At 56.2% G+C, this 9,714-nt stretch overlaps 1 protein-coding gene across 3 annotated transcripts; it reads right to left on the bottom strand.

The window, feature by feature from the left end:
* Positions 1-751: 751 nt before the first annotated feature.
* Positions 752-9,487, bottom strand: RNF25 (ring finger protein 25). Of its 3 annotated transcripts, XM_077830191.1 has the most exons (10): positions 9,438-9,487; positions 7,661-7,735; positions 6,960-7,062; positions 6,789-6,856; positions 4,503-4,572; positions 4,268-4,339; positions 3,887-4,027; positions 3,204-3,293; positions 1,972-2,106; positions 752-1,530 (listed from the first exon to the last, which is right to left on the bottom strand). In XM_077830191.1, exons 1-10 carry the CDS (start codon positions 9,482-9,484, stop codon positions 769-771), a joined length of 1,563 nt encoding a protein of 520 aa, XP_077686317.1. In that variant the 5' UTR covers positions 9,485-9,487; the 3' UTR covers positions 752-768. The 3 variants fall into 3 exon arrangements, with proteins under 3 accessions (XP_077686317.1, XP_077686316.1, XP_077686318.1); XM_077830190.1 differs by lacking the exon at positions 9,438-9,487 and having other exon boundaries at positions 6,960-7,079; positions 7,661-8,135; XM_077830192.1 differs by lacking the exons at positions 3,204-3,293; positions 9,438-9,487 and having other exon boundaries at positions 6,960-7,079; positions 7,661-8,135.
* Positions 9,488-9,714: the final 227 nt, after the last annotated feature.

Raw genomic sequence — 9,714 nt, 5'->3', positions numbered from 1 at the left:
GGGGTGGGGGCTGTCAGTAAAGCGACGCTCCCAGCTCAAGAGGAACGGTAGTGCTATCCCGGGGGGAGCTGACCCTATAGCAAGCAGCTGGAGTTCACCCTCAGGAGAGCCCAGGACACGAGAGCTGGGATTCTCCCCGCGCCCTGGCCTTGCTCGCTGGCACTGAGCAGGGCCTGGCTTCCTGCGGCCGTTCTGCTCCGTGGGACAGTCCCACCCTCACTTCAGCTCTAGCATTGCTGCTGACAGCATCGCAGATCCAGGCAGGGCTAGCAGCAGGGCCACTGTCCCTGCTCAGAGGAGCCAGTCTAGGCTGGCCTCGGGGCAGAGCCTGAAGCATGGGGAAGACCCTGCGTAGCCCTTATGTAGATGGCTGCAGTCAAGCGGCATCTGGCTACTCCTGGGTCCTGCCTTCAAGGCCAAGAGAGGGATTTTGCCTGCCCAGGACTAACCAGGCGATTGTCAAGCTATCTGCCAAGAGACCCTGCAACGCAGCCATTAGTAACCGCACCTGCCGCTGGTTTACTAAGACGTGAGTCCACTTCCCCCACCCCCACCACGTGCCCAGCTCATCACACTCTCACTGTGTTCCTCTCCAGAAAGTGTTTTACCCACGAAGAGGTGTCCTGTGCCAGCCACCCACACCCACGGAGAGATCTGGGCTGGCCCGTCTCCTGGGATACGGAGGCGGACAGCTGATATTCCAGTAGACTCTTTATTGTTCTCCCCAGGAAAGGCCCCCCCTGCACCAGCCCCTGCCCCCCCACCCTGCTAGGAGCCATCCTCCTTCACTTGGCCATGGGGGTCTCTCCTTGCACTGGGCATGAATGCCCCTCGCCCCTGTGGCACCCTGGGATAGGAACTACGCTCCCTGCCCCGGGATTTCTCCCATCTCCCACAGTCCCAGGTTCTGTGATGGCCCTGCCAGCTGGTGGGGCTCCTGGGGTCACGCTGGTTTAGTGCCCGGTTTTCCTTCTCCCTGCTCTGGGTCTCAGCTCCCTGCTCCGGCGTCCAACTCCCCACAGCGGGATGCTCCTCTTTCAAGTCCAGTGCCCCTCTCCCGGGCAAGATGCCATCAGGGCCTGACTCTTTCCTACCAACAAAGGTAGCCACTCTGCCTCTGCCATGCGGCTTAGGGAACTCCTGGCTATATCCCACACTGGGTCTCTGGCTCCTGTCCTCTCTCCGTTCGGGTCTCCAGTCGAAACCGCCGGGTCCCCCAGAGCCACGGAGAAAGCGGTAAGTTTCCGTAGCTGCTGCTTGTGGGTTGCTGTACGGCTGCCTGCCCTGGCCTCGGAATCCCGGCCTCTCCCCTCGGTGCCTCTCTCTCTTGCTCTGGTGCTCCAGGGGGACAGACGCTTTTGCCAGCTGCCCGGGTTCTCTCCCCAGAGCTAGAGCTCGGGGATGGCTGGCAGGCTCCGCAGCACGTTCTGGGGCCGGTGGTTGGCAGAGCTGCCCAGTGGCAGCCATGGCATTTTCAGGAGTCAGCAGCTCAGCGGCGGCTCCGTGGCCAGGATCAGCAGCCGCTGGAGGCTGAGAGAGAAAAGAGCCAATGGTGAGGAGAGGGCCTGGCCTGTCAGGCCACCTGACTCCTGCTTTTCTTTAGGGAAAGGCCCCGCGGCTGCTGCGCCAGGCCCAGCTGTCACAAGCACACCCCACACCCACTACAGTCCCAGCACCAGGCAGCCCTTGGTCGCTCCTCTGCGCCGGGTCACCCGCCCCCAGTCACAATCTGGGACCTGAAACCCACCCCCCCGACCGCTCTCTGGCATGTTGGAACATCACACGGCAGCAGGCAAAGGATCCTGCCGTGCCCCCATAGCGAGCAGGAGCTCTGGAAGGCAGGAACAGCAGAGCCCTGCGCCCCATTCCCTGCACACGCGGCCAGAGCCCGCAGCCCAGAGCCGCTCCTGCACCACATCAGGGCAGCACTGGAGAGCTCCCGGCAATGTCCGGCCCTGAGGAGCCGCGTACCGCCTGGAGGGTGATGAAGTAGCGGTTTCTCTCTGCCTCGGGGTCAATGATCCCGCCCTTCTGTTGCTGCCTTTGGTAGATTATCTGCAGTTCCTCTCGGGTCCGTAGCGCCTTTGCATCAGGCCTGTATGGCTCCTGGGGGAGAGGGGGTCGGGTGCGTTAGTGCTGAGCTCTGTCAATATCCAGCCTGGCAGAGCGGCTGCTCCCAGATGGGTAAATCACCCAACCCACACGCCTGCAAGGCTACTGACCGGGGCATTCAGCTAGACCTGGGAGCCCAGGTCTCCCTCTGTCCCGAGCCAGCAGCCTAGTGACCCACGCGTGCTCCCCTGCAGCAACTGGCGTTGGGCTCCTCTGTGTTAGTCGGACACAGAGTAGCCACAGGCAGAGACAGCAGACTGGACCAGCTGAACCGCAGTCCGGTCACGCCTGTGTCCCTGCAAGGGGCCTGGAGAGCCGGCAGAGTCTACATGAGCCAACAAGAATTAGAGACTTACTGAAGGGAAGCTGCAATTCTTTCTAACTGCAGCCTAGAAATCAGAGCAGCAAAAGCCCAAGCGGCCCATCTGTCCCATCCCCCAGAGCCAGGGCAGGATCACTTCCTCCAATTTGTGCCCTAGGGCTTTGGCCTGTTGGATCTTAACTTACTGAAGCGACAGGACCTCCGTCCCGCCCCTTGGGAGAAGGCTCTAGCGAGTGCAGGAAGATTCCCGAAATTGAGCCACGTTTCCTTGGCTTACTCCCATCCCATTAACCCTGCAGTTTGGATGGGCCGGAGGCTCTTTGGGGCAGGGCCCCAGCCTCGTCCTCTCCCCAGGGACAGCAGCACCCTTCCCTCTCCAGGGTGTTTATACCCATCACACACAAGCGGACCTGTTCCCCTCCCAGAGGCAGGTCACCTGGCTACATCAGAAAAGCAAACAGTAACCATGGGATGCGGCTGGGCACGCCTCTCTGTCCTTTCCCAGCCCAAGGAAGATGGGGGCTGCACTCAGCGGGAAAGGGGAAGAGTTTACATAAGGACTGTCCAGTTGCTATGAGGTGGATGCATTTAAGGCTAAATGTTAACGTGAACAGTGAGTATCTGCCAAGTTCTAGCAAATACCCAGCAGAAACAGCCAGAAGCCCTGGGGCGTGCGAGTGCTTGGGGAGGCCCTTGAAGTGTGCCTCAGGGACCCCCCAAACACTCCCTCCCAGATCTGTGGGTGGGGTTCCAGCTAGGGACTTCTTACCACCGGGTGCTGAGGGGGGGGCGCTGCCCGCAGAGCGGAGAGGTCGTAGATTAGTGTTTCCCGGCAGACGGGGCACTGCACTCCGACTCCCTGCAGGGAGAAGAGAGAGCTGGCACACAGCCCCATCGCACTAACTCCCCCTGCCCCTCCAGGAAATGAACCCCCAGGTTCTTTGAGTCCCAGGCTTCCCCAGGCACTGCTCTAGTGGGGCAGAGGATGCCTGGCTGCCCAGCTGTCTATCCTTAGCTTTAGTGCTCATATGGCTTTTGCAGCACTGCAATAGCCTTGCTGAGTGTTGTAATTCCCACGCCAAATGCACCAGGGGATTCCTGGTTTGGCTGGCTGGTAGTTTGGTCAATTTATGCCACCAGGGCATGCTGGGAGTTGTAGTCTAACAGCTGATTAATAACTTTAAAGGAGCTGGTTATAACCAATAAAGCCTTAAATGGCTCAGGTTGCCCGTACCCGAGGGACTGTCTCTCCTCGCAGACACTACTGGGCAATGTGTGTTGGCTGAGATGGCCCTAGCTTGACAGCGGGGGCTGTTCTCAGGACACTGGCTGTGAGGGGTCTTGGACCTGTTTTCTGGGCACTGGTGCTATTTAGTCCACACTTTGTGTGACTGGCCTGGGAGAGCAAGGCCTCCTCTATGTGACACCTGGGAGAGGCCCAGGCCCTCTTACCTGCTTGGAAGGAGGTGCCAGGTGCTGCTCTCTCTCTTCCTGTTGCACATGAATTTCCTCCTCCATGTGCTGGGCGTAGCGAGCCAGGCAGTGAGAGTGGAAATAGTGGTAGCACTGAGTCTTTGTGAACGCTTCTCTCTCCTGTACAACGAGATGAGGCCATTTGGAAGGAGCCCTGTGTGTGCCCCACGGCGCCCTCCCCTGGTGAGAGGGCCTTCCACTAATGCTCCACCCTCAGCTGGGTCTGATTCAGATACATCTGCTCCCAGGGCCCTCCCCTCCATCAGCCCTGGGCTACAGGCTGCCAGTCCCTCCCCCAATGCACCCCATTTCTCTCCCTAGCAGACCGCAGGGCCACACGCTGATTGCAGGGGTTCCTACCTGGAAGCCATAGAGACAGATCACGCACTGGCCATGAGGAATGTTGTTGTCGGTGAGAATTTCCTTCCCTTTCTATAGAAAGAGGGAGAACAAACACTTTACCCACCCAAAGCACCAGGTGGGTGTAGGCTCTGACCCAACCAACCCACATGCAGAGACCAGGCGAGCGTGTGTCAATATTGGCCTGTATCTAGCCCCACGCCCAGCCCACCCCAGGCCTCCCCATCTCTCTTACCTCAATCAGTTCATACAGCACGGCTGTCCCGAGCCCAGCCCCCGCAACTTGTCCCAAGGTCTGGGAAATCCTGGAACGAAGAGGCAGAAACCCGTGACTAACGAGGGGATGTGCTAACTCCTCGTGAACTGCAGCATTAAGACGGGAACAGCCGCTATCATACAGTGGGTGAGGTGGCTGAGACAGCCACTGGATTGGTCAATAGCAGCGCCAAGTTGGGTATAGAAACCATATGCTCCAATGTGGTTAACGTGCTCAGACCCTTCCCCCTCCCACCTACCCATCCCCCCTGGTGGTGGTGGGGGCGGGGGCAGAGGAAGAGGAGTCCCATTAGAACAGGTCTGAGGCACCAGGCTTTTGGCTCCTACCTACTGCCTGGATTCTTTGGTACACACATGCCCTTCGCCAAGGCCGACACCAGGGAAGATTCTCTACTCAACACAGCCTGTCTGTGACCAGCTAACCCGCTCAGCATTTTAGTCCCACCAAGTCTGCCGCTAACCCAACTTCCACTGCATTCACTGGTGACAAGGCAGAGAGACTATAAAACCAGGCCAAACACCCAGGGTTAGATTCAGTGGGATCTGAATCATAGAATATCAGGGTTGGAAGGGACCTCACGAGGTCGTCTAGTCCAACCCCCTGCTCAAAGCAGGACCAATCCCCAATTAAATCATCCCAGCCAGGGCTTTGTCAAGCCTGACCTTGAAAACTTCTAAGGAAGGAGATTCTACCACCTCCCTAGGTAACGCATTCCAGTGTTTCACCACCCTCCTAGTGAAAAAGTTTTTCCTAATATCCAACCTAGACCTCCCCCACTGCAACTTGAGACCATTACTCCTCGTCCTGTCCTCTTCTACCACTGAGAATAGTCTAGAACCATCCTCTCTGGAACCACCTCTCAGGTAGTTGAAAGCAGCTATCAAATCCCCCCTCATTCTTCTCTTCTGCAGACTAAACAATCCCAGTTCCCCCAGCCTCTCCTCATAAGTCATGTGTTCCAGACCCCTAATCATTTTTGTTGCCCTTCGCTGGACTCTTTCCAATTTATCCACATCCTTCTTGTAGTATGGGGCCCAAAACTGGACACAGTACTTCAGATGAGGCCTCACCAATGTTGAATAGAGGGGGATGATCACGTCCCTCGATCTGCTCGCTATGCCCCTACTTATACATCCCAAAATGCCATTGGCCTTCTTGGCAACAAGGGCACACTGCTGACTCATATCCAGCTTCTCGTCCACTGTCACCCCAGGTCCTTTTCCACAGAACTGCTGCCGAGCCATTCGGTCCCTAGTCTGTAGCTGTGCATTGGGTTCTTCCATCCTAAGTGCAGGACCCTGCACTTATCCTTATTGAACCTCATCAGATTTCTTTTGGCCCAATCCTCCAATTTGTCTAGGTCCCTCTGTATCCTATCCCTGCCCTCCAGCGTATCTATCACTCCTCCCAGTTTAGTATCATCCGCAAATTTGCTGAGAGTGCAATCCACACCATCCTCCAGATCATTTATGAAGATATTGAACAAAACCGGCCCCAGGACCGACCCCTGGGGCACTCCACTTGACACCGGCTGCCAACTAGACATGGAGCCATTGATCACTACCCGTTGAGCCCGACAATCTAGCCAACTTTCTACCCACCTTATAGTGCATTCATCCAGCCCATACTTCCTTAACTTGCTGACAAGAATACTGTGGGAGACCGTGTCAAAAGCTTTGCTAAAGTCAAGAAACAATACATCCACTGCTTTCCCTTCATCCACAGAACCAGTAATCTCATCATAGAAGGCGATTAGATTAGTCAGGCATGACCTTCCCTTGGTGAATCCATGCTGACTGTTCCTGATCACTTTCCTCTCATGTAAGTGCTTCAGGATTGATTCTTTGAGCCTTGTTCTGGCAGCAAAAGACTATCCAGATCTCACCACACCTATGCACAACCATCTGGGACCGGGGAGGGAAGGACACAGGAGCTGCCGGACTGGACAAGGACAGTGCCAGTTGCTTCAGAAGATGCAAGAGATTCCCCTAGGGGACAATAATGGGCGGAATTTTCTTCCTAGCCCCAGGCCGCTGGCGGCTGGTCGTGCACAGAAGCAGGACAGTTGAGTGGCCTTTGTTTATTTTCTATCCAGGCCGATGCAGCTCTGGATGACAGACAGAGCGATTCCATGTATCTGAGGGAAAAGGGGGTATTTATGTTTCCCACCCCCAGCTGGAATGCGGGAAGTTTCCTCCCTCCTGTGTCTCGAGGGCAGGTGGAAACCCCTTCCCTAGCACTCACTTCTGGATCTGCTCATCTGACAGCCCCCGCGGATTCCGGATCGAGATTTTCGGCACTTCATTGGGATACTAGAAAGAAACAAATCCAGGAATGAATGGGGCCCAAAGTCCTGCCCTGCCCCTCCCTGTGAAGCGTGGCTGCGCTCCTGGGGGTCAGGCACTGTGACCTTACCTGTGGGGGCACAGAGAGCACAAGTGTGAAGCAGACGTACTGAGAGTCCTGATCCTCCGCGGTCGCAGGGTGCAGGGTAATGCAGATTTCCCAGGGCGCTGACCTGTGGGGGCATGGAGGCTGAGGAGAAGCGTCCAGCTATCACGTGAGGAATATTAATGAGGCATAGACGGTGCAGCGAGGGGGACGTGGGCTGCATATTGCCACAGCAGCACAAACCTTCCAGGCAAGCCCCATGGGGCTGAAAAGTGGCTACAGTGCATGGAGTGCAGCAGAGAGGAGACCATCAGGCTCAGCGTGCCTGCCCCGCCCCAGCAGGGGAACCGCTCATTGGGATGGGGCCAAAGTGCACTAACAGCTCAGGAAAAGGAGCGGCTAGGAACGAGGGCGGAGATTGGCAGTAGCTCAGGTACGAGCCAGGGAGCTCAGTGCGCCAGCATAGGACTAAAGACAGCAGAACCCCCTCTCAGTGAACATTCAATCTGGACACAACCATTGGAACCTTATTCTCAGCTCACCAGGGCTTTGAATCCCAAGTGCAGAATCCACAGTTGGACACCTGTAACATCTATGTACACAAGCCAGTCCAAGGATTGCTCCCAGTACCACTGCTCTGAGATCAGACTTCTGAGATAAACATACACCAAAATGGTAAAATCTCACCCCTCAGAATTAGTGATACCTGGTAATAGCACAAATACCTGCCATTTCCTCGAGACACCTGCAGCTCGTCCAGGTATATGGACTCCAAGACCTCCACTTCTGATGGCAAAGCCCTGAGAACAGAGAAGGGACATCACACAGAGCTGCTCTCCCTCGTTCATTCATGACTCCCTCCTCCTCTTCCTCCCTGAGCAATGCACAGATCTGCTTAGGACCTTATACAGCAGAAGCATCTCTCAAACTCCCAATTTACGCATAGAAATAATACTGTGGAAATTTGTTTTAAAGAGACACTGTCCAGGTAAACATGATGTGGAAGGCAGCAGGGTCTAGTGGAAAGAACAACAGGCTAGGACTCAGAAAACATGTGTTCTATTCCTGGTTCTGCCACTGACCAGTTGTGTGACCTTTGGCAAGTTACTTTCCTTGTCTGTGCCTTTCTTCTCTCCTTCCTTTGTCGGTGTTCCCCATTTAGTTAGCAAACTCTTCAAGGGGTGAGGTCTCTTTCTTGTTTCGGAACTACAGTAATGCACATGATAAATAAATGTTTGTAATTTATCTATCAAAAAGAAAAGGAGTACTTGTGGCACCTTAGAGACTAACCAGTTTATTTGAGCATGAGCTTTCGTGAGCTACAGCTCACTTCATCGGATGCATGCATCCAATGAAGTGAGCTGTAGCTCACGAAAGCTCATACTCAAATAAACTGCTTAGTCTCTAAGGTGCCACAAGTACTCCTTTTCTTTTTGCGAATACAGACTAACACGGCTGTTACTCTGAAACCTGCCATTTATTTATCAGATTATTAAAAGTGAAGGAATTTTGAAAACTTCTTTTTTTATTGAATTTTCTTTACAGGACTCTCAAATCTAACATTTGATTCAGCTATGTTTCCATGTCAGACTCTAAACTGTAACATCAGAGTCGCAAACAAAGCACAAGCAAGTTTATTTGTTTAAAAATAACAGATGTATTTGAAAATTTTAAGAACTATCTTTTTGCTTTACGTTTAAAGTTTGGGGCAAATTTCAGTTGACAGGATCTCTATAGACATAGCTATTTCATTCTTCTCCTGTGGCTGCATTATCTCCAGCTAGGACCACCTCACATCTGGAATTAAGGAGGCTGGGGCCAGGTCATTATTCAGATGGGAGGCTGCCAAGAAAGCTCCGGTGATCCAATACCCAGGAAGGGGTCTCCGAGGGGAGCCGCTAAACTTGCTGCATGCAGGGCACTGTGCTGCCAGCACCCCCGTCTCTCAGATAAAACACGTCCCAGATCACTCGGAGATTATAGCCCCTGCACCCATCTCACAAGAACAGGCAAATCAGGAGACCACATTTTTAAAGTGCCTTTCGTCTCTGGAAGCCAGAACGTGTAATCGCATCCCAGCAAACTGCACCCTGACCGCGAAGGAGGGAAGGGATCCAGGGAGGCAACAACCCAACCGAAGTCCCAGTCTGCAAAGCTGGGACGTGGCACAACAGGGGCAGTGGGGGCGGAGGGGGGGTTGGAAGTGGCACAGCCAGGGCAGCGGGGGAAGGCCCGGGGGGGAGGGCGCGGCCAGGGCAGCGGGGGAAGGCCCAGAGGCGGGCGGGGGAGGCAGCCGGGGAAGGCCCGGGGGGGGGCGAGGCCGGGGAGTGGCTACAGGAGGAAATGGGGGGGGCGCAGGGGATCGGGCTCGCTGGGGGGCTCCGCGAAAGGGCGGGGCTGCCTGGCAGCGGGCTGAGGCCCGGGGCCCCGTGAGGGGAGGGGGCTAGGGGCGGGGGAAGCCCGAGGCCCCCCGTCTCGGCCCGCGCCCATTGCCATGGTTACCAGTCGGCCGCCGCCGCCTCCTCCTCTCTTTCGCTGGCCGCCGCCATCTCCCTCGCCTGCCCCGGAAGCGGAAGTGCGCGGAGGCCCCGGCGGAAGGGCAGCCCCGGCGGGCGGTTGCTAAGCGACGCGGGCGCGGCGGGTCCTCGGGGTCCTGGCGCTGCGCGGTGCCTGCGGCGGCGCCTGTGTAAAGAGGCGGCCTGGAGCCCCTCCGCCGGCCCCGCCCCGGGACAGACCGGGCCGCGGAGTCCCTGCGGCGGGGTGTCGGGGCCGGGGCCGG

This window comes from Eretmochelys imbricata, chromosome 11 (assembly GCF_965152235.1).
Source record: "Eretmochelys imbricata isolate rEreImb1 chromosome 11, rEreImb1.hap1, whole genome shotgun sequence".
In the NCBI taxonomy this organism is placed as follows: Eukaryota; Metazoa; Chordata; order Testudines; family Cheloniidae; genus Eretmochelys; species Eretmochelys imbricata.
The sequence above is the reverse complement of the archived record's forward strand: the minus strand, read 5'-3'. Positions and strand labels throughout refer to the sequence as shown.